At 42.4% G+C, this 27,300-nt stretch overlaps 2 protein-coding genes across 4 annotated transcripts in view; both read left to right on the forward strand.

The window, feature by feature from the left end:
• Nucleotides 1-27,300, forward strand: part of dyrk4 (dual-specificity tyrosine-(Y)-phosphorylation regulated kinase 4) — a 413,072-nt gene that overhangs the window by 20,621 nt on the left and 365,151 nt on the right. For 2 of the 3 annotated variants that reach the window (XM_083763037.1, XM_083763035.1), the window contains 4 exons: nt 75-135; nt 250-379; nt 994-1,145; nt 1,589-3,891. In XM_083763037.1, coding sequence (XP_083619163.1) covers nt 75-135; nt 250-379; nt 994-1,145; nt 1,589-1,878 — 633 coding nt within the window. In that variant the 3' untranslated portion in view covers nt 1,879-3,891. Of the gene's footprint in view, nt 1-74; nt 136-249; nt 380-993; nt 1,146-1,588; nt 3,892-27,300 lie in introns of those variants that run through there. The other variant, XM_083763036.1, reaches the window with a different exon arrangement.
• Nucleotides 8,187-26,326, forward strand: ndufa9a (NADH:ubiquinone oxidoreductase subunit A9a). The gene is made up of 11 exons (XM_083764057.1): nt 8,187-8,318; nt 10,411-10,584; nt 11,827-11,924; nt 13,429-13,520; nt 14,936-15,077; nt 15,656-15,758; nt 16,770-16,840; nt 18,876-18,952; nt 20,922-21,017; nt 22,060-22,126; nt 25,803-26,326. Exons 1-11 carry the CDS (start codon nt 8,267-8,269, stop codon nt 25,971-25,973), a joined length of 1,143 nt encoding a protein of 380 aa, XP_083620183.1. The 5' UTR covers nt 8,187-8,266; the 3' UTR covers nt 25,974-26,326.

Genomic DNA, 27,300 nt, shown 5'->3' on the forward strand with positions numbered 1-27,300 from the left:
CATTAAAACCTTGTCCCAGACAGTATCTGGCTGACTCACAGTATTAAGGGGAACTGTGTTTCTTCAATTTGCAGGTTCTTGGATTACCTCCAGACGATTTCGTTGAGACGGCATCTAGAAGAAAGTTGTTCTTTGGTGAGAACTTTTGTGGTGCTTTACATATCAGAGGTTAATCAGACTACTCACATGTATTCAATAATTTTGTACCAGTAGTGCTAAGTGAACCCTGTGTTTATAACCTGCCTGCAGACTCCAAGGGCAACCCCAGAAACATCACCAACAGCAAAGGGAAGAAACGTAAGCCCGGCTCCAGAGAGCTGCCCACCGTAGTGAAGACCAGCGACGCTTCCTTCCTGGACTTCATCCAACGCTGCCTCACGTACGTTACCTTCATGGTGGATTTGTTGAAGGAGAATCCCATGCTAGAAGGCTTTCTTACCTTTATTTGTAGTTGTTACGTCCCCACCAAAGAGGTCCAGGTGTCATTTTGTACAAAAGCGCAATATTGGCTATATTTCCCCTACCATAAGCCCTCAATGAATTGAATTGAATTGCATTGAATCGTTTGTATATATCCTCTCTTCATAATGTAAATAGTATCCCAAGTGGCACACTTTACTACTTATTTCGATGGAAATAAGCGAATTAGCACAAAAACCCAACCCCCATTGAGGGCTTATAGGAGAAATAGTCAATAATGCACTTTTGCACAAAATAACACCTGGACCTCTTTGGTGGGGACGTAACAACTACAAATAAAGGTAAGAAAGCCTTCTAGTATGGAATTCTCCTTTAACAAGAATCTTCTGTTTGAAATTAGACTCACGTTAATCAGTAGATCAACTGAAACTGGAGAAAAATAAATAATCTTACAAGCTGTATAGATCAGAGATTCTCAAAGTTATTTTTGATAGTTGTGATCAAAATGGACCCTTATACAAATACAAGTGTTTGAGAGCCACTGGTTGTGAAACTTTGTCTGTGCTTTTCCAGTTGGGATCCGACCAAACGCCTGACCCCAGACGAAGGCCTGCAGCACCAGTGGATCATGGACGGGAACTTCAACCGGGTCCGGCCCAGAACCAAACCAACAGAACCCATCAGAACCGTGCCGACGGTGAGGAAGGCCTCAGAGAGCAGGCCAGGTAAGAAGACCACGACTCTCCTAGTCATAATTAATACTCCATTATCTGCAGATACTGTACATCTCTCTCTCTCTCTCTCTCTCTCTCTCTACATACATACATATAGTAACATAAATATATGGTGTATACACACTGAAACGTAAATATATACAGGTACGTACAGTCGTACAGTTGTACACACACACACACACACACACACACACACACAATCATGTCCAATCATACAGTAACATTTATATGTATATACAACGTAAAAATATACACGCACGCAGGCACGCATGCACGCACGCACACGCACACGTACACACACACGCGCGCACACACGCACACACGCACACACACACACACACACACACACACACACACACACAACCCCCCATTCTCTCTCTCTCTCTCTCTGAATACCGTAATAACTTCATCAGCGTGTTTCCACCACCACACAGGGGTGAACTCAGAAAGCAACAGCAGTGACAAGCTGAAGAAAGACAACTCTTCTACCACCACGACGACACAAACCAATAAGACCAGCCCCGCCGAGCGTCTGCGGCCCCTCGGGGCCTCGGCAGAGGAGGAGGAGGTGTGCGAGGGCCGGGGGGGGGGCAGGGTCTCCACCACCGCGGACGCCAAACCACAGGAGACGGGCGGCGGCGGGGAGAGGTCCGTTCACATCATCATCAAGTCCCAGCAGGATGTGGGCTCGGACCGAGAACACAGCGATCAGCTGTCTCCATAAGAGTGGTCAGCGGTGGACCAACGGTTTGCGGAGCGGTCTCGATATCGTGAAGGTCGCTATAGTTCGTATCCCCGGACCGGCACGTTAGAATTACCACCGCTGAAGTGCCCTTGGACAAGGCATTGAACCCCTACCATGAAATGTTCTATGAGCAGGGCCTGGCTGTAAACAAGTTCTTGAGCTAAGTCCAGTTACCCTGGGTAAACATAGTACCTTTAGTCCAGTTACCCTGGGTAAACATAGTACCTTTAGTCCAGTTACCATGGGTAAACATGGTACCTTTCCTTTCCTTTGGTATACAGGATGGGGTGCCCACACCTTTTTTGACTCGAGATCCACTTTTCAAAATGGCCGCCTCAACGAGATCTACCCACCGGAAGAATTAGTATACTACAGTATACCCCTGTTGAAAATAGTGTCAATATGTACCCGAGTAGGCTTTGGAATAGTGGCCTGGTGTTGCATAATAAGACAAAATGCACTTGGAATGGGAAATAAGAGGGGGAGAAATGGACTAGGTATGGGGGTTTTTTTTGTATGTAATTTGCAATGCTATACACAGACGTTTGTGCACAGCAATACTCTTGAAAACAAAAGATTGCATTGTGGATTTGAGCTGACGGGAACCTTTTTTTGATGTCAATCAATATTTTAATTAAATATTGTTTAGGGCCATGTCATGTGGTCTACCTGCACAGCCTTTGTGATCTACTGGTAGGTCACGATCTACCTTTTGGGCACCCCTGGATCATCAGGAAGGACGGACGTACTGTAAATGTCTTGGCTATTTTCCACTACAACAACGATTCTGAAGTGAACCGTACGGTAACGCCGTGTTTAAAGTATTCCAGAGGCGCTGCTGGGATTTGTTTCCATAAAACACTATGGCTCGGTTTCAGATACGGTTCTCAGAGACTGATTTGGGCCCTGCAGAGGAGGAGGTGGTACCAACCCTGAGTTCTGGGAAAGCAGAACTCATACTGTTGTGCTTTCTGACAACATTTTTAAACATTTTGTGAAAAATAGCCCCATCTAACAAGCTGACAATGCGTTATTGCGTTGTGAGATTTTATGTATACTGGCTTTATATTCTGGTTATAATGGAAACAACAACAACAAAAAAGGCATCGCAGAATTTCACGGGTTCTGGAAAGTTTCAGGTTCTGGAAGGTTCTGGCTTGGGTTCCCTTGGTAGTGGAAAAGAGCCATTTGCAGGAGGGGAGGAGGGAGGATTTTTGCATTTGATTTTTTTTTCTTCGTATTGTTGCTGAAACTAAGCTCTGTGGCAAATAGTTACACGTTTTGTACAGCAAGATAATATTCTAAGTGAACAGCACTTTTATGATTTTTTTTAAAGAGTTCATGTAATTGGAAGAAGTAAAAGGCGATACACAGCATGATCAAAACCACTAAAGGTCTGAGTTCATTTTTAAGAGATGTAAAACCATCATTTTATGAGGTAGGACAAAGCACTCACAAAAGCACACACTCTTCAATTAAAACGCAAACCTAATTTCAGGCATCTGACAAAAAAACATATTCTTCCAGGAATGGCAAAAATGCCAACTCACACATTTACAGGTTATAAGACTACAAACTTTGGCACTCTATAATTATCTGCCCCCCTCTGTCTAGTTTCCTGAATTCAACAGAGACAAACATGGAGACCTCTGGTTTGACGCTGGCTAAAGCCAGCACTGTATTTCCACCCAGCTTTCACGCGGGCGTTGATTGAAGTATTGTGCACCAAAGTGGTCACCGTGATGAATGTGTCTGATTGCTGATGCCGGTTGTGTCAGCAATATTCTGTGAAACAATGTCTGACGATGTGCATGTTTGACTCAAAACAGCCATAATGTAACTGGCAAAACACATGTTTAGGTATTTTATTTAGAGCAGGACTCTCAACTCTTTTCATTTCAAGTACTCTCAGTTTGATATGCATTAGGTCACAGGCCAGAACTGGTCGGAATAACGTGTTCCTTCCACGCGCTACGTCCGGCCGGGGAAACTACCCCCCAGTCATGTGAAAAGAAGCAGCTTGGACTCCTCATGCATAGAAGGAAGCATGAGGTCGGTCAGTCCGCTGCCCCCCCCCCCCCCCCCCCCCCCCAGGTTGGCCCAGGATTACATTAGATAATTGACACTGGGTGAAAAAATGGGTTGCAAAATCGTGGAAAAAAAACTATTTACAAAGAAATGACGGTATCAGGATATTGGTGTCTGACCGGCCAGCTGTGTGTCTCTGTAAGTGTACACTATGTTCAGCTGTCACGGTTGAAGGATATGAACATGCTGCATATTTAGCCCATTCTGGGCGGGAACCCCTTTTGGTGTTTTAAGCATTATACTTTAGCTATTGAAAAATAGCAGATCTACAAGCTCATAGTGCGGCACCGAGTGCCGCACTACGAGCTTGAAAAATCGTGATAATGCGGAACAAATCTTTGAATAGCCTATATATTCTTTCACAGTGAACGTTTTTTAACTCAAATCTTTGCTTCTGTAAACATATTTACAGAGGGGGGTCGGCAGCCAATACTTTTTGGAGTCCTTGACATGAAATATTGAGCACCACTGATACATAAACATGTATTTCAGAAAACTGTCATGATATAGAAGATTTTTTTTTTTTTTTTTTTTACGTTCAGTTCAAAATGGGTTAAAACATGCTGTTTTAAATCGTTCAAAACAGGAACCATAACACAGCATTAGTTGTTTTGCTTTATTATGGGTTCCATGCCTCGTGTCTTGAACCTCATCTTTGCTGTACATTGAGTTTTTATTTTATTTTCATCTTTTTTTTTTGTACATTAATCTTGGATTTACAGTACAGTAGACGTTGTATATACTGCCCCCTAGTGCCCGACTACCCGACTAGCAGCTGTGTTTACTGCATGACTTAAGAAATGGGAGTTTGAACAAAACATCATGCGTATGGGTTTTCTTTCTCTTTTCCTTTAATCATAATTTTACTGTCAATGGAATGACTTATTACAATTTTAAAGATTTGTGTGCAATACAGGCTGAGCCAAAAATAGCAGATTTTTTTAAAAACTAGGCCTATATCAAAAATGTGCCCTGTCAAAAGCATCTATAATTGTTCTAACAAGAAGGAGGTTGATGCAAGTTTAGAATGCGGTTGATGATTGCATTTATCACTTATTATGGCATAACATGCCATAATAACATAATAATATTGTTTAATATCTGACGGTTTGTGTATATTTCAACCATTGTAACAATCAAATCATGGCATGTTTGTATTAGCATTTATTTACTGTACATATTGTCTGGTATAATTTTCTAAATTAGATTTACTTTAATGCAGAGCATAAGATAAAATTAATAAAATTGCAAGTTATTGTTAAATATTATAGACAAGGTTCTACTTGTTGTGGTGTTAACTGTATGGGATATATTTTAAATATGTCTGTGCTATTCCTGTTATTTTTTTTACCTTTAGACACAGAGACAATCCTTTTATTGATAGTTTTGTGCCTTGCAGTATTAGAATTCTTGCACTTTACGTTTGTGTGTGTGTACCTGGAATACCAGAGCTGTGCGATGCGTTTAGGATGACTGGCTCCCATTTATGAATAAAATACATTTCATCCAAGGTTTCAAAACACTGCTATAGTGTCTGCTGTCATGATAAATGACATTTCATTGAAGGTTCCAAGTCATACTTTAAGGCTCATTCATAGTCTGGATTTTCGGTGGTGAGGTGACCACCGCTCCGGTGGTGAGGTGACCACCGCTCCGGTGCTGAGGTGACCACCGCTCCGGTGCTGAGGTGACCACCGCTCCGGTGCTGAGGTGACCACCGCTCCGGTGGTGAGGTGACCACCGCTCCGGTGGTGAGGTGACCACCGCTCCGGTGGTGAGGTGACCACCGCTCCCACTGGAGCTGAAATAACGTTGAGCGGTGGTGAGTAAAAACAGAGAGAAGGGCTGGAGCGGTGGCGGTTGTTTGCTCTTCACCGCGGCTCGTGACGTCATGTTGTAGTTCGGTGGTCACCTCACAACCAACTGTCTCACAGCAATGTCTATTTATATATTTTATCTTTTCACTTCATCCTCTTGTCTGAATTGAAATTATAACTCACTAAACCACAGAGCTATAAACACATTAAGAGATCCATCCAAGCAGCACAACTTCAATGGAGCACGCAATTTGAGATGAGTGGTGAGGTATACTGTAGTTTGTAAACACGAAAAGTCAAGAAAGTAATTTTTATGTATTTTATGATGAAATGAAATAAAATAAAAAAACATTGTTTCAAAAGGAATGTCTCACGACTCTTGACTTCTTGGCTTTTGTAATTATAGTAGTGTAATTTTATGATGATGCACCACCTCTCACTCTCTAAGACACATGAACACCCATCTTGCTCTATAACCCATTCTGGACGGGAACCCCTTTTGGGGTTTTAACCATTATTTAAAAATGTAGCTATTGGAAAAATAGCAGATCTACATAGCGCGCCAACGAGTGCCGCACTACAAGCTTGTATTGTATTGAGCTGCTATTTTTTTACTTTTTTTAACTCAAATCTTTGCTTCCGGGGGTCCTTGGAACAATATATGGGGTCGGCGGCCAATTATATATAATTCTGGGCCTCCTTGACATAGAAACATGTTTTTTTCCCAGAACACTGTCATGATTTAGAAGGCATTTGTAGAATAGTCCTCAGGTCTAAATGCCTATACCAGTAAGCTCCACGTGGCAAATCCACTTCGTTCAGAAGTAGGTTGTGTTGGACAGTGACATCCGAAGCAATCATGAATAAGTATTTCATTCGGTTTTAATTCAAATTGACAGATGTTTAGGTCCCTCTGACATCTGGAGAATCTGCAGTGCCGGTTCAGACGCGCCTCCTGCAGGAGACCTTTAATTGGCTCAAAATCTGATTGGAACCCATTTGATGATCAGAGGGATCAAAACGTCTGTCAATTTGAATAAAAACTGACACTGTTGAACGTGTGCAGGATTTTTGTTCATGAGATACTTTTTTTTTGTTCATGTTTTCTTCAGTTCTTTCTAAAAAATAAAAATGAGTGAAATCGTGAGACAGAACATATAGGTCATAATTATTCTTCTTTTTAACCAAAGCTCTCTGGTTCCAAAATCATTTAAGTGGGTGTGGTGGAAGCTGTTGGATCAATATTTCTGTGGGTCATAAACTGTCACAGCCCATGACAATTAATAAACATAACAGCCCATGACAATTAATAAACATAACAGCCCATGACAATTAATAAACATAACAGCCCATGACAATTAATAAACATAACAGCCCATGGCAATTAATAAACATAACAGCCCATGACAATTAATAAACATAACAGCCCATGACAATTAATAAACATAACAGCCCATGACAATAATTAGGGAAGGGACTTGTTGCCAACTTCCCTCGACACTGCCTGAAGGTAACAAAACGCCTGTGGTCTCCCAGGCTATATGGCGCAGCATAGATGCTGAATGGAGTCTCTTTCTGCATCTTCGTACCCCCCCCCCCCCCCCCCCCCCAGCATCAGGACCATCTTCATACCTCCCCTCCAGCATCAGCACCATCTTCGTACCTCCCCCCCCAGCATCAGGACCACGACTGATTGGCCCTCCACACACTCTGCATGATCTCAGCCCTGAATCATGCAAAGGCCTCACTGTCCTGACCGGAGGTATAGGCAGAAATGTATTGGACTCAGGGCAACAGCCCAGCTTGAATGATCTTAAATCCCTTTATTTTAGATTGATTTGTAGTAATGGTACAACATAAGGGTCATACCTATGTTCCCTCAGCTCTATGTTCCCTCAGCCTACGACAACCTACCTCCTCCCTCACCCTAACCCTAACCTCCCCCGGGGCAGACACCTAAACCTAACCGCAACCCTCTCCCGACCCGCAGCGCACCTCGGGGCTGAGGGAACATAGGTATGACCCCCTCGGTTTCTGCCCCCTCAATGTCGCAACTCTTCTAATAGATGGCTCTGGTTATAACTACTACCTACAAGGCCCAGTAAGTAGGCCTATAGTCAGTGTCACCATGAGGCTGTGCACGTTTTTGATTGATTGATTGATTGAAACATTTATTAACAGTTTGCAGAATTACAGTACATTTCAAGGCAAGCACAAACTCAATACTGTTAGCTGTGAGTGGACGACCCAATAAAGCGTTAGAAATTTGTTTACAAGAGGGTCCACCTTGTTCAATTCATAATGTGTCACCGTGTGTCACCCATAGGTGTCACCCATATTCTATGGTGTCACCCCGAATCCGATCACCAGACTGCACGCCGTACAGCGTTCAGCGACACAGACGCGCGGTCGTACAATTTGAACCAGCCCGCTTGCCGTCGTTGCAGACAGTAGCAGTAAAGATGGCGGCCGCTGTGCTTGGCCGTCCTGTGAGTGTCCTTCCTAAGATTACAAGTGAGTCTCAACTGAACCAATACAAGGGTTTAGGTTTTATCGACACGTTTAAGCAACGTTTAGCAACAGAAATGGTTTACTTTTGTACGCAGTCATAACGCGGTGAGCTGTCGGCGACGTTGTTGCCTTATGTGACCTTTGCTAACAGTCTGAGCTAGCTGCAGCTTCTAGTAACGTTAGCTCCATTAGCATCTTAGACAACATTTGGTAAACAATCTGTTGGATGTTATATTTAATATCTAGTTGTACTAGTGACTGAGCTGATGATGCCACATGTTGAACAGTAGTATAGTACTGTGTGTTGTGATTGTGAATTTATTTGTGAAGCAAAAGACGATAGCTTGCTAGCATTGCCATTTCAGTGTGTTGTTTTCATTGATTGATTTGAAATATGTATTAACAGTTTGCAGAATTACAGTACATTTCAAGCACAAACTCAATACAAAGACTGTTAACTGTGAGTGGACGACCCAATAAAGCATTGCACTTGTTTACAAGAGGGTCCACCCAATTGTTCAATTCATCAAAGCATTTAGAGACATACAAACATACACTTCTATATAGCCAATTAAAGAACAGAACAGGAATTCATCATAAAGGAGGTAAAAAGGGAAAATAACCATATACAGTGAGGGGGAAAATGGGTGGGGTGGATTCAGGTTCTACGGGGGCAACACATTTGTGTTGATTAGCCGAAAGCAACTTGGACGCTATCTGCTTGTCAAACACAAGCTGTACAGTATACACTACTGTACTATACTACATATTCAAGTATTTGTAACAACCTCAGTGTACATACCTGTAGTGCTTAACACTGAGACGACACAGTACAGTACACAGACACTCAGGGCTTAACTTCTGTGATTTTTAACTTGGTTCAACATTGGAGGCATAACACATTTATTTATGTTCGCCCTTTAGGCTTCTAAACACACATTTCAAAGGGTAGACAACATGCCAAATGATTTTAACCCATTCTGACCTGAGATCAGATTCATACGAGGTTTCCACTGGACACACACTGGTCTGATGAAGCCATTCTGACCTGAGATCAGATTCTAAAAATGTCAGTCGTTCTTCGATTTTTCAAAAATAGCAGACCTACAAGCTTGTAGCGCGCCACTCGGTGGCACACTATGAGCTTGTAGATCTGCTATTTTTCAATAGCTAAAGCATAACATGATGCTAACACCAAAATGGGTGCCCGGTCAGAATGGGTTAAATAGCGTATACAATGAAATTTGTACCAATAATCAAAACAAATAATGTACTATGGCCTAAATAGGCCATATTTAATTGGTGTACACTCAAAGACAAATTAATAATTGTGGAAAGAGTCGATCTACAAGCTCACAACATATTTCAACAATTGTTGAAAATGTGTGTGGACATTTCAACGTGGAAACAAGTTTGACGATTGTGCAATATATTGGTGATTATTCATCTCAAATAATTGCCACAAGGCAGTGATGAAAATAGGTCTTCAATGTAATGAGTCCCGGGATGCAGGGATGGTCTTTTTAGAGGAGTCCCAGGGACATTTGATGAGTCCCATTTCAGCGACGTTAGGAGTCATTTTTACAAATTGCAGCATTTAACTCAAGAAGAAATTATTATTATAACTAAAGCTAGTGTGTGTATTTTTACTGTACATGCTGAGTACAGTAGTGCGTCGCGTGGATGCAGTGGTCCTTGTTTTATTGCGTCCCTTAACCCATTCTGACCGGGCACCCATTTTGGTGTCGGCATCATGTTATGCTTTAGCTATTGAAAAATAGCAGATCTACAAGCTCATATCGCGCCACCGAGTGGCGCGATACGAGCTTGTAGGTCTGCTATTTTTTAAAGAATCGAAGAACGACTGACATTTTTAGAATCTGATCTCGGGTCAGAATGGGTTCATCAGACCAGTGTGTGTCCAGTGGAAACCTCGAATGAATCTGATCTCAGGTCAGAATGGGTTAACTATAAACTGTGTTTTGTGAAAAGAATTTATCTCTGATGTGACTGTAATAATTGGCTTGCCATTGGCTGCAGGCTCACTCTCCCCGGTGTCTCTGTAATAATTGGTTGTGTTCCCTCCCTGCTGCAGGCTCCCTCTCCCCGGTGTCTCTGTCGGCCGTCCCAGCAGCGCTCCAGCAGCAGAGGAAGCTCCACCATGGGGTCGTTCCCCGAGGGAAAGGAGGCCGCTCGTCCTCCAGTGGGGTGGCTGCCACGGTGTTCGGAGCCACCGGCTTCCTGGGTCGATATGTGCTCAACAGACTGGGTGAGTTCTGGGAACTGTAGTCCCACATAACGGAACGGGTTCCTGGGTCGATATGTGCTCAACAGACTGGGTGAGTTCTGGACTGTAGTCCCACATAACGAACGGCTTCCTGGGTCGATATGTGCTCAACAGACTGGGTGAGTTCTGGACTGTAGTCCCACATAACGGAACGGGTTCCTGGGTCGATATGTGCTCAACAGACTGGGTGAGTTCTGGACTGTAGTCCCACATAACGGAACGGGTTCCTGGGTCGATATGTGCTCAACAGACTGGGTGAGTTCTGGACTGTAGTCCCACATAATGAACGGCTTCCTGGGTCGATATGTGCTCAACAGACTGGGTGAGTTCTGGACTGTAGTACCACATAACGAACGGCTTCCTGGGTCGATATGTGCTCAACAGACTGGGTGAGTTCTGGACTGTAGTACCACATAACGAACGGCTTCCTGGGTCGATATGTGCTCAACAGACTGGGTGAGTTCTGGACTGTAGTACCACATAACGAACGGCTTCCTGGGTCGATATGTGCTCAACAGACTGGGTGAGTTCTGGACTGTACTCTCATATAACGAACAGGTTCCTGGGTCGTTGTTTTTCTCTTGTTGTTGAAGATAAAAACATGCCGCCATTACGATGCGAGACGAACACAGCCTCCACAGCATGTTGTAGTTCAAACAAACCAGCCGTTCACTTGCATTGAACTCATTTTCCCAGAAGCCCTAGCAGCCCAGAGCATGGCTTGATTTCCGGTTTCGTCATCATAACTCGATGGCCTCGTCACCAGGTCCGTGACAAATCCGCTCTTTCTTTTTAATTATGAAAAGACGGCGAATTAAACAAACGGCGTGTTTAGCGTATTTACACAGCACCGACACATGGATTAAATAGCGGGGAACGCGGGTTACGCTGTAGAACTGTTAACGGTCCATTTGATTCCTTACTATCATACATTGTTTTTGGGAACCCCCTCACAGACTCCACTTTGAGAACCACTGCCTTTATCAATTTTCGAAAAACAGTTTTGCAAGCATATTGTACAATAATATATCTGCTGGCAACAATATTTAGGATTTAGGATCATAAACAGCAGCCCCTTGTAGAGCCATGGCGTATAAATACAAAAAGGATTCTGCTAAAATATTATTTGACTTTTTCTACAGCAGAAAGAGCCATTCCTATTATTTTTATTCTAATTAGAAAAAGGAGTGTTTTCTGAACGGATATGTGCTTTGTGTTTGGCAGGCCGACAGGGCTCTCAGATTATAGTCCCTCACCGTTGCGACCAGTACGACCTCATGTACATGAGGCCCATGGGGGACCTGGGACAGATCATCTTCATGGTAAGACCTGTTTTTATCTGTTTATTTGGACAGGACAATGTATATTAACACATTTAGTACGGGAAGTGCCTTCATAAAAATAAAAGCTATAGAGTGCCAGAGTTGTCTGATCGCTTTTACTTTGAAAGCCATGAAACAGGAAACACTTGCCTAAAAAAGTTGACTTTACAAAGGGACCTCACATCCCCGAAAAAGCGTTCATATTTTGCGGGAGAGACGGATGAGGAGCAGAAATAAAGCGCCAGCATATCGATCCATTCATCACCACGGATGAGATACGAGTCATTCTTTCCGCCTAGCTAACATGGGAGTCAATGACAAGCTAATAGTTGCACTGAGCGTTAGCATACGGCAAGCGAAAAGCGAAATGCCCCAAAAAAAAAATAGGAAAAATTCTGAATATTCTTATCTCGCCCCGCGTCGCTGGGACGTCGCTAGGACGTCCTCACACGTCATTAGTACTAATATTTCGGGGTCCTTATGACGTTCTCAGACGTCCTATGTATAGAATCTGTTAATGGACGTCACATGGACGTAAATACACCGGATTTAGCGAAGATGCTAGTTTTCATCCGCAGTCCTCACAAAGAAACACAAAAACTGAAAACAGACAAACAAACAGTGGAATACATTTACATAACATTACATAGGGAACACAGCATAACAAATACACCTAAAACAAGATCAGGAATGGTTGCAGCTTTGGTTTTCAAGCAACCATCTTTTCAGATTGAATTTAAACGATGGAAATGTAGCACAATCCCTTATACGCAGAGGAAGGCCATTCCATGCTACACAACCCTGTACTGAGAGGACATTTTTGACCGAATGTTGTAACAGACGGCTCGGCTTCCAGTGTCCAGAGTCTTTGACCCTAAAGGACCTGTTAGTCCTGGTTGGGTGCAATCAACATATTATTGTGAATGTAAAGGTTTAAAAGTCGGGGTGAAACAACTGCTTACAAAGTTGTTCTTTGTGTCAGCCATGTACCATGTTGTCCCAATGCAGTCTTACAGAAGCAGTAGTACTGCGCATGCAGACAGGGGTTGACTGGACTACATTTTTATTTGACCCATTCTGGACGGGAACCCCTTTTAGTGGTTTAAGTATTATGTTATACTTTAGCTATTGAAAAATAGCAGATCTACAAGCTCATAGCGAGTGCCGAGCTACAAGGTTGTAGGTCTGCTATTTTTTTTTAATCGTGAAAATGTGGCGCAAATCTTTGAATATATTCTTTCAGAGCGAACGTTTTTAACTCAAATCTTTGCTTCTGGGGGGGTTCCTGGAACGACATATTTTCAGATGGGGGTCGGCGGCAAATTACATAATATTTCTGGGGGTCCTTGACATGAAAATGTCATGATTTAGAAGACATTTGTAGTAGAATCGTACTCTGGTCTAAATGCGTTAAAAGTCCCAGCCCTAATTTCCACATCTGTAACAGTCTGTCTGTCTGTCTATCTCTCCCTCTCTCTGTCTGTCTGTCCCCCCCCCTCTCCAGGAGTGGGACGCCAGGGACAAAGACTCCATCAAGCGGGCTCTGGAGCATTCAAACGTTGTCATCAACTTGGTGGGCAGAGAGTGGGAGACACGGTACTGGAGCATTCAATAAATAACAATATCACTCACACACTCAATGTAAAGATGTGTTGTTCACTTGAATCTACAACATGGTGTTGTTATAGGACAAAGTACGGGACTTGGGGTTTAAACCAGGGGGGCAGTCAGACAGATATTTTGTGAAGCCACTAAGGAAATCGTGACTTCCTGAAAGTTCATATAATGGCCTGTTGTGGCGCTGTCATTGGGCCCAAAAAACCCCATATCTCCATAGAGGTCCATGTATTTGGGCCCAACTTCATTTAGACTGTATTACCTTAATAAACACTTTCTGCTTCCAGTCACTGTCTCATTTCTCATGTCATAATATTCTTTTTGGAAAATTATGATCCCATTTATTAAGAAAATGACCATAAAGTTGGCCCATGTTCTGAGGGGCGTGGCTACCGTTACAGTCTATGATCGGGAGCCACCCCCCGTTCGAGTCAAAATAAAAACCAACTAAGAAGAAGGGGGGAAGTCCCGCCTCGTTGTCTGGGCCAGCCAATGGGCCAGCTGGGCCCAAACGGATCTAGAAAGATAGCGATTTACAATTCAAGGACTGACTGGCTTCATCTTACGTCCATATCAGACCCGGAGAACGCTTTGTCCATATTTTCTTTACAGTCTATGGTTTAAACCAAATGTTTCTCTTGATGTTGGCAGAGCACATCATCGTGAGATGTGAGAGTCTTGCTACACACAAGCTAACATTTAGCAGACATACAGAACAAACTGCAGAACAAACCATTTACTTGTTTAGTTGCTGTCTGTCGGGCAGAAACCTCTTTATCTCCATATTTTAACTCTTTTTGTGGTTATTAACGCCCTGCTACTGATCATACTACACTACAGGATCACCACACAAACATGAAAAGTAGCAGATCTACAAGTTTGAGCCGTGGCGTGAAGCCCAAGTGTTTTTGAGCTTGTCGATAACGCAAAAAAGTCTGGACTTGTTTCCATTGTGGTCCCGTTTTACGATTCAGGGCAGTGTTTTTTTTGTCAGCAAATTTAGATTTTAGTTGTAGTCACCTGGAATGTTTTAGTGTTAGTCTAGTTTTAGTCGACTACATGTCATAAGATTTTAGTCCACTAAATCTACAGTTGATTTAGTCGACTAAAATGTATTTTGGCTGGCCGTCGGAATGACTGATTTTTCACTTGCTGAAAATAGCCGATCTACAAGCTCACAACGCGTCGCAGCGTAAAATGACTTACCGGTATACTGGATCTCTTGTCCACTAGTCCCTTCCTAACATTTTAGTTTAGTTTTTATTTGTTGACAAAATTGTCATTATATTTAGTTTTCCATTTAGTCGAACATTATTCGTCATTATTCGTTTTTAGTCGACAAAAACAGCACTGATTTCAGGGCATTCTTTTCTCCCCCCCTTTGTTGCTTCCAGAAACTACCGGTTTGAGGACGTGTATGTAAGCATCCCTCAGCAGATCGCCAAGGCCACCAGGGAGGCTGGCATCACCAAGCTCATCCACATGTCCCACCTGAACGCAGACATACGCAGCCCTTCTAAATACCTCAGGAACAAGGTAACGCACACACTGGAGGAGAAGTCCTTCTAAATACCTCAGGAACAAGGTAACGCATAGCCTCGGAAACCCAGACGTTTTTATTTCCAGGGAGAGAAAAAGAAGTCTGTGGCCGAGTCCACTTCAATTTGGCATAGAGTAACGCAAATGTTGATCACTCTCTGCTGATTTCTGATCGTCTGCGCCTTTGTTAATTAGACGCACACACTCCTCTCTCTCTGTCACTCTAATGAATTAGTCTCATGTCGCGCAGCTGTCTAGATTTGTAGGTCTGCTATTTATTTCTTTCATCGTGAAAATGCCTCAAATCTTTGAATATATATTATTACAGATTGAACATTTTAACTCAAATCTTTGCTTCTAGCCTACATATAATTCTTGGGGTCCTTGACATGAAATATTGAGCACCACTGATACAGAAACATAGGGGTTTTCAGAAAACTGGCCTAAATGGGTTAATAGAAGTTATCAAATTCAAAATGTGTCAGTTGGCATGTGTCCGATATACTAAATATATATTGAAGCTTATAGCTGATATGTGTGTGTGTGTGTGTTTGTGTGTGTGCGCCCCCTTGTAGGCTGTGGGGGAGACTGCTGTTCGAGATGAGTTTCCTGATGCCATCATAATGAAGCCGTCTGAGATGTTTGGGAGGGAGGACAGATTCTTCAATCATTTCGCTAGTAAGTCAGCCGTGTGTGTGTGTGCGTAAGAGAGAGACAGTGGCTATATATTGTCTTTATATATGTCATATATATTTCTTAAACTTAAAGCAATGTGACTAGAAGTTTTACAATTTAATTTTAATTGGGGTTACACTATAATCTTGTCGTTAAAACAACTATGGAATATCTACTGCAGGTATTATGCAACGTTTATTCAATTCATTTCATCGTGTAACAGAGCGTCAACATTCATGCCTAGCTAACAGTTCTTGGCCAGGACTGCAGGGGGAGCTGTGGTTGCATCTTTCCCAGCTTATGAGGCATTGGCAACAAAATGTCCTGACTCGACACACTGTGCAAACCCATTTAAAAAATGTAAATGTTTCAGGAAAAGGGAAAAATAATTAACCTGCGATCCCATTTACTTATTATTTGTATTTTTATTTATTAATAAATAATATTATTATATTGTTGACAAAATTGTCAGTATATTTAGTCCTAGTTTTAGTCATCATAGCTTAGTTTTCATTTAGTTTCCGGCCGTGAAAAAAGGCGAACATTTTTCGTCTTAGTTTTATTCGATGAAATCAACACTGGTTCTGGTTGTGTGCTTGGGTTGGGTTGGGGGGGGGGCTAAGCAGTATGGTGTAAACATGGCGACCAGTCCTGAGCGTGAGTTGTCCCTCTGCGTTGGGTTGGGTGGGGGGGCTAAGCAGCATGGTGTAAACATGGCGACCAGTCCTGAGCGTGAGTTGTCCCTCTGCGTTGGGTTGGGTGGGGGGGCTAAGCAGCATGGTGTAAACATGGCGACCAGTCCTGAGCGTGAGTTGTCCCTCTGTGTTTAGCATGGTGTAAACATGGCGACCAGTCCTGAGCGTGAGTTGTCCCTCTGCGTTGGGTTGGGTGGGGGGGCTAAGCAGCATGGTGTAAACATGGCGACCGGTCCTGAGCGTGAGTTGTCCCTCTGTGTTTAGCATGGTGTAAACATGGAGACCGGTCCTGAGCGTGAGTTGTCCCTTTGCGTTTCAGACATGCGCTGGTTTGGCAGAGCTGTGCCTCTCATCGCCATGGGGAGGAAGACGGTGAAGCAACCTGTTCATGTGAGTTCCACTTCTAAACCCAACCTGTTCATGTGAGGTCCACTTCTAAACCCAACCTGTTCATGTGAGGTCCACTTCTAAACCCAACCTGTTCATGTGAGTTCCACTTCTAAACCCAACCTGTTCATGTGAGGTCCACTTCTAAACCCAACCTGTTCATGTGAGGTCCACTTCTAAACCCAACCTGTTCATGTGAGTTCCACTTCTAAACCCAACCTGTTCATGTGAGGTCCACTTCTAAACCCAACCTGTTCATGTGAGTTGAGGTCCACTTCTAAACCCAACCTGTTCATGTGAGTTGAGGTCCACTTCTAAACCCAACCTGTTCATGTGAGTTGAGGTCCACTTCTAAACCCAACCTGTTCATGTGAGTTGAGGTCCACTTCTAAACCCAACCTGTTCATGTGAGTTGAGGTCCACTTCTAACTATCCACTTCTAACTATCCACTTCTAACTATCTTCTAACTGAGGTCCACTTCTAACTATCCACTTCTAACTATCCACTTCTAACTATCCACTTCTAACTATCCACTTCTAACTATCTTCTGAGGTCCACTTCTAACTATCCACTTCTAACTATCCACTTCTAACTATCCACTTCTAACTATCCACTTCTAACTATCTTCTAACTGAGGTCCACTTCTAACTATCCACTTCTAACTATCCACTTCTAACTATCCACTTCTAACTATCCACTTCTAACTATCCACTTCTAACTATCCACTTCTAACTATCCACTTCTAACTATCCACTTCTAACTATCCACTTCTAACTGAGGTCCACTTCTAACTATCCACTTCTAACTATCCACTTCTAACTATCTTCTAACTGAGGTCCACTTCTAACTATCCACTTCTAACTATCCACTTCTAACTATCTTCTAACTGAGGTCCACTTCTAACTATCCACTTCTAACTATCCACTTCTAACTACCCACTTCTAACTATCCACTTCTAACTATCCACTTCTAACTATCCACTTCTAACTATCCACTTCTAACTATCCACTTCTAACTATCCACTTCTAACTATCCACTTCTAACTATCCACTTCTAACTATCTTCTAACTGAGGTCCACTTCTAACTATCCACTTCTAACTATCCACTTCTAACTATCCACTTCTAACTATCCACTTCTAACTATCCACTTCTAACTCTCCACTTCTAACTCTCCACTTCTAACTCTCCACTTCTAACTATCCACTTCTAACTATCCACTTCTAACTATCCACTTCTAACTATCCACTTCTAACTATCCACTTCTAACTATCCACTTCTAACTATCCACTTCTAACTCTCCACTTCTAACTATCCACTTCTAACTATCCACTTCTAACTATCCACTTCTAACTATCCACTTCTAACTATCTTCTAACTGAGGTCCACTTCTAACTATCTTCTAACTGAGGTCCACTTCTAACTATCTTCTAACTGAGGTCCACTTCTAACTATCTTCTAACTGAGGTCCACTTCTAACTATCTTCTAACTGAGGTCCACTTCTAACTATCTTCTAACTGAGGTCCACTTCTAACTATCTTCTAACTGAGGTCCACTTCTAACTATCTTCTAACTGAGGTCCACTTCTAACTATCTTCTAACTGAGGTCCACTTCTAAACCCAACCATCAACCCTGGAGTATTTTGTTGAAAATATAATGTGCTCCATTGTGTGAGAAGAGAGGGTTGAAGTAAGCTAGAGCAGGAGAACAATTGGATAGAAACGGTTCAGATTGAGCTTTTTCTGTAAACAGAAAATGCATATTCATGTTTGCGGACCAATGTTACACAGTGAGGAGAGGGAACCCCACAAAGATCATTTAACAGCTTAAAATCTATGCTGTTTGAGTTTTGTCTGCTCTTTTCCTTTTTTTTCTTTCCATCGCCACCAATTTCACTATTTCACGGCCATCATCAATGATCTGGTGTAATGTGTGTCCTCAACCCCTAGGTGGTGGACGTAGCCAAGGCCATCATCAATGATCTGGTGTAATGATCTGGTGTAATGATCTGGTGTAATGTGTGTCCTCAACCCCTAGGTGGTGGACGTAGCCAAGGCCATCATCAATGCCATCAAAGACCCAGAGGCCATCGGGAAGACTTATGCCCTCGTTGGGTAAGCAGGCAGCAGTTTACCACTGGTTTGAAAACCTCATGTAATTTACATTTACAGTCTCATTTGATTCGTTGCCATGACGAGAGGTTCTCTGCTAGGTTGTGGAACTTGTGATTGGTTAAACTGTACAATACTTGAGTGTTAATAGTACCCAACTTTCAACCCCTGAATTGACCATGATCCAAAATGTAGCCCTGGGGTATTTGGTCAACTAAGTTTTAAGTGCCTGTATGTATTATTAATTATGTATAAATGTTTATCATGTTATCAATATTTCAATTGATCAGGAAACATGGACAACAATATGTGCAAAAGTAAATCTATCTTCACTTACTCCTAGAATCCTAGAACATAATTACAAGTTTATTTTCAAAACATACTTAACCCCTGTCTGTCTAAACAAAATGTCCAGGGAGAACTCTCCCCTATGTAACAGATGTAAACTGCATTTGGGTACCTACCCGCATACGTTCTGGTTTTGTCCAAAAATCTAACCATTTTGGCAAATAATTCATGATCAAATTGAACAAAAATCCTTAAAGTAAATTTGAGAAAATCCCCTCTGTTATACCTCTTGGGGCAGACCCAAATGTACATTTGAGCTCTGCTCATATAGGAAATTATTAGATCTATTTAGATTCTTGGCAAAGAAATGTATCTTGATTTTGTGGAAGACAGATGAAATACCCTCAGAACATTATGTGGATGGCCCAAATAACCCATTTTGGGCAGGCACCCCTTTTGGTGTTAGCACTATGTTATGCTTTAGCTATTGAAAAATAGCAGATCTACAAGCTCATAGCGCGCCACCAAGTGGCGCGCTACGAGCTTGTAGGTCTGCTATTTTTGAAAAATCGAAGAGCGACTGACATTTTTAGAATCTGATCTCAGGTCAGAATGGGTTCATCAGACCAGTGTGTGTCCAGCGGAAACCTCGTATGAATCTGATCTCAGGTCAGAATGGGATAATGTCACTACTACCACTGGAGAGACTCAAGTATGAAACACAAAATAAGGCAGATGTATTTGTAGAGGTATGGACCCCCTTTTTGGATCACATCGAAGAGCGCATTTTATTTTGTGTAGGACGGAACCCACCTTAACCGTTTCAGTTCATACGACGCCTGAGGCCGTCATAAGGATCCCGAAATATTAGTGCCTACGACGTCTGTGGACGTCCTAGCGACGTCCCAGCGACGCGGGGCGAGATAAGAATATTCAGAATTTTTCCTTTTTATTTTTTTTTGGCATTTCGCTTTTCGCTTTCCGTATGCTAACGCTCAGTGCAATTATTAGCTTGTCATTGACTCCCATGTTAGCGCGGCGGAAAGAATGACTCGTATCTCCTAATCCAGGGCGCTCTCCGTGGTGATGAATGGATCGATATGCTGGCGCTTCATTTCTGCTCCTCATCCGTCTCTCCCGCAAAATATGAACGTTTTTTTTGGAGCGTAAAAAAATAATTAAGATGATCGGGGATGTGAGGTCTCTTTGTAAAGTCAACTTTTTTTAGGAAAGTGTTTCCGGTTCATGGCTTTCAGAGTAAAAGCGATCAGACAACTCTGGCACCCCGGAGCTTCTATTTTGATGCACTTCCGGCACTGATTGTGCACACATGCATTATATACAACCCATGAACCACTTATTATTATTATTATACATTATTATTATTATTTCTCTTTTGTTTATATTTTTCTTTACTGTTGTTTTTATGTAAGTAACCGTTTTGTATGTAAGTCTGCTGTGTTGTCCTTGTGTCTATGTAAAGAAAACCCTCAAAATAAATAATGGAAAAAAGAAAAAATGTTTATCAAAGTGTACGTAGATAATCCATCCCCAGTACTGTGGGTAAATATTAGCAGTAAATCCATAGTGAAAAGTGATCCGTAGATCTACAGGGGTGTGTGTGTGTGTGTGTGTGTGTGTGTGCTGCGGCTTTTTGACATGTTTATCTTTCTGTGGTTTGAAGTCCCAACAGGTATCTTCTGCACGACCTGGTGGAGTATGTGTACGCCATCGCACACAGGCCTTTTGTGGCCTACCCGCTGCCGCGCCCCTTCTATCAGTAAGTGCATTCATTCATTCATATCATTTATTTGAACTCCTGTTATTCTTGTTATTCTTCTGGTTTGTGTACCTTTCCAACGCACTGGCCATTTAAGGACTCACGCCCGATCGCATGGAGACGGCCACTTAAGCCATTTTTGGCAGGAACCCCTTTTGGTGTTTTAAGCATTATTTTTTAGCTGTTGAAAAAATAGCAGATCTACAAGCTCATAGTGCGTGTGGCACTACGAGCTTGTAGGTCTGCTATTTTTGAAAAATCGTGAAACGTGGACGTCTTGGGGATATATTGTGTTAAGAAAGCACCAATAGTCAACCCGTCTCCCACAACATCAATATCAAGGTCTTTTTGGTAAAACGTTAGTTTCGCCCAGCCTGTTTATGTGACCATTATTGATCACATGATCACATAATTTGTGACCCTGCTCATGTCTTTTTTTTATATATATTTTTTTTTATCCCACGGTTTTGTAACCCATTTTTCACCCCTGTGTCAATCATCTAATGTGATCCTGGGCTCTACACACCCTCCACCAACCTAGTCCCCATATATGGGGGACAAGGGGAGAGCAACGGACTTGAACTCATGCTTCCTTCATGCCTGAGTGTTCAAGTTGCTCCTTTACACCTGACAGGGGGGAGTTTCCCTGGTTGGACGTAGCGCGTGGAAGGAACACGTTATTCCAACCAGTTCCTTTCCCCTCCATCAGGCGCCCCGGCTGGCCAGGGGGAGGCAGTTTAGAGACCAGTTCCTTTCCCCTCCATCAGGCGCCCCGGCTGGCCAGGGGGAGGCAGTATAGAGACCAGTTCCTTTCCCCTCCATCAGGCGCCCCGGCTGGCCAGGGGGAGGCAGTTTAGAGACCAGTTCCTTTCCCCTCCACCAGGCGCCCCGGCTGGCCAGGGGGAGGCAGTTTAGAGACCAGTTCCTTTCCCCTCCACCAGGCGCCCCGGCTGGCCAGGGGGAGGCAGTTTAGAGACCAGGATTACTGCATGTTTTTTGTGCTCATGTCTTGACGTAACAGCCTCTCGTCTTATCCTTTCAGCATGCTCGCAAGTTTCTTTGCGATGAATCCATTTGAGCCGTGGACCACCCCAGACAAAGTAGACCGGGTAAGTAATATAACTTAAGTAGTATTACTTAATACTTATTACTTATTATAGTACTTATAAATATTACTATAGAGTAAGTAAACCATGCATATCCAAAATCAAACTCAGCAGGCGCCTCACTAACAGTGCAGTGTTGTTTTTGGCAGCACATTTCTATTTTAGTTTTAGTCTCTTGAATAGTTTTCACTTAGTTTTAGTCACCTGGAATGTTAGTTAGTGACTAAAATGTTTTTTTTGGCGGGCCTTGATGCCATCGTAATGGCTGATTTTATACTCTGCTACTTTCAGCATGCAACCAAGTGTAAAATGACTTGTCTATTACTTATACTGGATCTCTTGTCCACTAGTCCCTTGCTAACATTTTACTCTATTTTATTTCTGTCGACGAAATTGTCAACATATTTGGTCTTAGTTTGAGTCATCCTAGCTTAGTTTCCATGTATTTTTCGTCAGTGAGAAAAGGTAGTCGACGAACATTTTTCGTCTTGGTTTTAGTTGACGAAAGCAACACTGCAACAGTGCGTACAGTCAAACACTCTTGATAGTATCAAGTGAAGATGGGACAGGAAAGAGGGAGAGAGAGAAGGAGAGAGACACGCAGCAAAGGTCGTCATTAACGGGACTCGAACGCGCGACGTGCTGTCAGGCCAGAGCCTATATATGGCTTGATGCGCCTGGACCACTAGGCCAGCGGGCGCCCAATTAGTTGGCTCAATTCAGTGACGCGTGCAACACTAGGAATGTTCTTAACGTGTGACATCATTTGCATTTATCAAATGCACACACACCCATGCAAATAATCCGCATTGGTGAAGCTCAGACATTCTAACCAGTGACCACCGTGCTCTCATTTACATGAAGAAACACCTTGAAATATCAATTTTATGGTATAAAACCATCCTTCTTTCTGCAGGACATAATAAGGTTTGTCTGAACCTCACTCTTCCAATCCTTTTCTTGGTATTTAACTTGAAAAGCAGCAATAATGACGATGGTCTTTATTGAGAGAGCTTCCCACAGCTGAGAGCTCCCAGCTAAAAAGAGGTTAAAGTGAAATAAATGCAAGTTGAATACTTTGACAGTGGAATGCACTGAAATGAATGACTGCGTTTTCCACTGACATTTTTACTCAAGACTAGCTTATAGTTAATTTAAGCAATATTACATGAGAGGTGGTGGTCTAAGGTCATTAATGCACGCCTGCGATGCTGCAGGAACTCCGTTCCGAAAGCAATGCAGAAGTGGCTTGAAAGAGCAACCAACGACTAATTCTGTCTCACCTGGAGGTCATCCATTTTATTGACATTTTGATCTTTGGTGGAGCAGTCTCTTCTCCCTTTGATGAGTGGTGTTTCCCTTTCTCCTGGGTTCTCTGTTCCACAAAGCAGGATTAGCAAGTTAATTGGATCTGTTCAGTTAAAATGTTCGGAAATCACAGAGAGACTGTCTAGGCAACCCAGCCTTGGTGTAAATATGCACTCTGCAGAGCACCATTTTTCTAGTTGAATGTATGGAAGTAAACATTCTATGCAGTTTGTTTCTTTTTAAAATGTGTCCGACTTAGAATGTATTATGAATTAGCTTATATTTATTTTCCAAGTGAAGAGTTCACTGTGAACATGCATGGTTTGTGACTTGATTGATCATTATTCATGATCAGAAATGTGGATATATATATATATATATATATATATATATATATCGCTTCTGCTTAAAACATGTCAGACTTGTTTTCGACCCTGTTCAACCCCAAGATGCTGTGCGTAATCATGTTTTGTGGCTACTCTACAACATTGATACATCAGGGCCAAAGGACTCTTGGCATAACCTGAAACTTTGAGGGCGTGATTCAACTCGTGTTCTACAAATGCAAACTGAAATAACGTGTGCCAAAATGCTTTTGCCAGATCAAATATTGCATTAGTCAGTCATGGTAAAGAGCTGGTTTGGTTGGTGGCTTTGTAGAAAAGACGTATATTATTATTTTTTAAGGTTAACCTTAATGTTAGGCCTGACGTCGAAATTCAAAAAAAAAGTAAATTCTGACAGTTTTCTGAAATACATATGTTTCTGCGTCAGTGGTGCTCAATATTTCATGTCAAGGACCCCAGAAATGTAATTGTCCACTGACCCCCATCTGAAAATGTTATTCCAGGAACGACTCGGAAGCAAAGATTTGAGATAAAAATGTTCGCTCTGAAAGAATATATTCATTTTCACGATTTTTCAAAGATAGCAGACCTACAAGCTCGTAGCGCGGCGCTATGAGCTTGTAGGTCTGCTATTTTTCAATAGCTAAAGCATAACATAATAAAAACACATAATAAAACACATGGTTTCCCGCCCGAAATTGGTCAAGCAGACCCCTAGTAGTGTGCTTCAATATTTATCTTGCACCAATGGGTGCTTGGGACAAGATTGCATCACTACATAACTACTGGACATGTAACGGTATTATCGATATAAACTGGTCACAATTTAAATCGATTTAATAAAATCATGATCAACTCATTGACCGCAAGCAAGGAAACATCTCGTTTTGTTGCGTTTTGGGTCAATTTATTAAGTAGGCTGAGTGGTCCTTGTTTATAATTATATGTACATCTAATAAAAAATGACCACTCAGCCATACATATGTTATCGAGTGGTGAATGAACAAGGCGTGTCCAGCCAGTGTTGTTTTCGTCGACTAAAACTAAGACGAAAAATGTTCGTCGACTACCTATTTTCACTGACAAAAACAAATGGAAACTAAATGAAAACTAAGCTACGATGACTAAAACTGAGACTAAATATACTGACAATTTCGTCGACAAATAAAAACTAGACTAAAATGTTAGGAAGGGACTAGTGGACAAGAGATCCAGTTTTATGCTGGGTTGCATGCTGAAAATAGCAGATCTACAATCTCTTGTTGATTGTAGATCTGCTATTTTCAGCATGCAACCAAAGTGTAAAATATGTCATTACAACGACATCAAGGCCTGTCACAACACATTTTAGTCGACTAAATCAACTGTAGATTTAGTCGACTAAAATCGTATGCCTTTTAGTCGACTAAAACTAGACTAAACACTAGAACATTCCAGGTGACTAAAATGTGACTAAAACTAAGTGAAAACTATTCAAGAGACAACGACTAAAAACTAAAAACGACCATTAAAACAGCAGCTAAAATCATCGGTACTACAGAATTACCCAGTCTCCATAACATCTACACCACTCGCTGTATGAAAAAAGCCCATAACATCATGGAAGACACCAGCCACCCCGCAAATACCCTGTTCAAACCACTCCCCTCCAAAAAAACGCTACCAGAGCATCAAATCTCGTACCACCCGTCTCAGTAACAGTTTCTACCCCCAGGCAGTCAGGCTGCTGAACAGCTGACCTTGAACTGTATTGCACTTCACTTCACTTGCACTTTTCTTTTCCTGTTTTTGTCTTTTCTTGCACTATAGATGTTTGTTTATGTCCTGTGTATGTAAGACTGAGAGTGCTCTGAGCAAAATAAATTTCATTGTATGTATACTCTGTATCTATACAAATGACAAATAAACCTGAACCTGAACCTGAACCTGAACTAAAATAGAAATTTGCTGCCAAAACAACACTGGCGTCCAGCCCATGATCATCAATGCATCATCATGATCATCAGTGTTTGTTCTGTCTCCAGTTCCACCTGACGGACATGAAGTACCCGGGGCTGCCCGGGCTGGAGGACCTGGGCATCGTTCCCTCCACCGTGGAGCAGAAGGCCATCGAGATCCTGCGTCGCCACCGCCGCTTCCGTTACCTGGAGGCCGAGCTGGACGAGACCAAGCCGGCCAAGACCGTCGCCTATTAACCCTAATTCTGACCTGAGATCAGATTTCATACGAGGTTTCCACCTGGACACACACTGCTGGTCTGATTAACCCATTCTGACCTGAGATCAGATTCTAAAAAATGTCAGTCGTTCTTCGATTTTCTTTTCCAAAAATAGCAGACCTACAAGCTCGCGAGTGGCGCGCTATGAGCTTGTAGATCTGCTATTTTTCAATTGATAAAGCATAACATGATGCTAACACCCAAATGGGTTCCCGTTCAGAATGGGTTAAAGCGGCTCCGGTGTCAACTTGGTAGCCTTATTAGGTTGATCCCCTTATTCTGTTTTTCTTTATGTTGTACATAAATAAATATATTATGAGCCTCCGGAAATACTTTTTGTTTTGTTTATTGTGGGGTTACGCCTAGCTCTGGTCCATAGCTCTAATGCGATGCATTTAGAGCTATGTTACTCTCGACTTCCGCCGCTCACATGAATGCAGACCAGCCTCTCGTCTTTAGCGTAAATAAAAAGAACGTTTTTGCTTCTCACCAAAACAAAGGCGGGTTGTGTCATTAGAAAGCCTACTTTCCTTAGTGGAAGCACTCTGAGCCCCCCCACCACACGTATAAACGGTACTTTTTTGGCCAAAAGGGGATTTTGTTTCCACCGTAAAATAAACGTATATACTTAATATAAACGTAATACTTTGTTACTCCACTGTGCCTTCTACCGATATTGCCCAGAGAAACCCCTCATGGAGACAATTCTTCCTCCGGTGAAAATAAATCAGTCATTTTTACAGGTTTGGTGTACTTTGAACCTCTAACAATCTCTATCTGGAGTCCAGAAGCGTTCAGCGAGACACATCATTCGCCCTCAAAGTAGCCCTCGTCGTGGCAATGAGTAGATGACAAACTGGGTGGTTTGGTCCTGGCTTTGGATAACTAAAGACATGCGGTAAGTTGGCTACTGGGAGCTGATGGTGGGTGTGGTGAGTTTGCTCCCGGGAGCTGATGGTGGGTGTGGTGCAATCCATCTCTCAGGTATCCAGGCAGGCAGGCAGTGAAACACAGCCCTCACTGCTTAGCTGGTGCCAACTGACTGTCCTACTTTCTTGTATGGCAATAACTATTTAATATAATGGGCTACCTCTTGCCCATGTATTTCTTTTTGGAGCTAATTTGTGCTTGTTTTTCCTTGTTTTGACTTTTAGTACATACTTTACTATGGGCTATGATATCCTTGATTAGATAAGGCTTAGTTTATTGTTTGCTGTTGAAGGAGTCTGTTGAAAAGGCGCCTCATCTTCCCCGACGTGCATAGGAGGACAGCATTAATATTTCCTGAGCAGCAACCATGAAGA

Source organism: Protomyctophum parallelum (genome assembly GCF_964188405.1).
Source record: "Protomyctophum parallelum genome assembly, chromosome: 4".
NCBI lineage: Eukaryota > Metazoa > Chordata > Actinopteri > Myctophiformes > Myctophidae > Protomyctophum > Protomyctophum parallelum.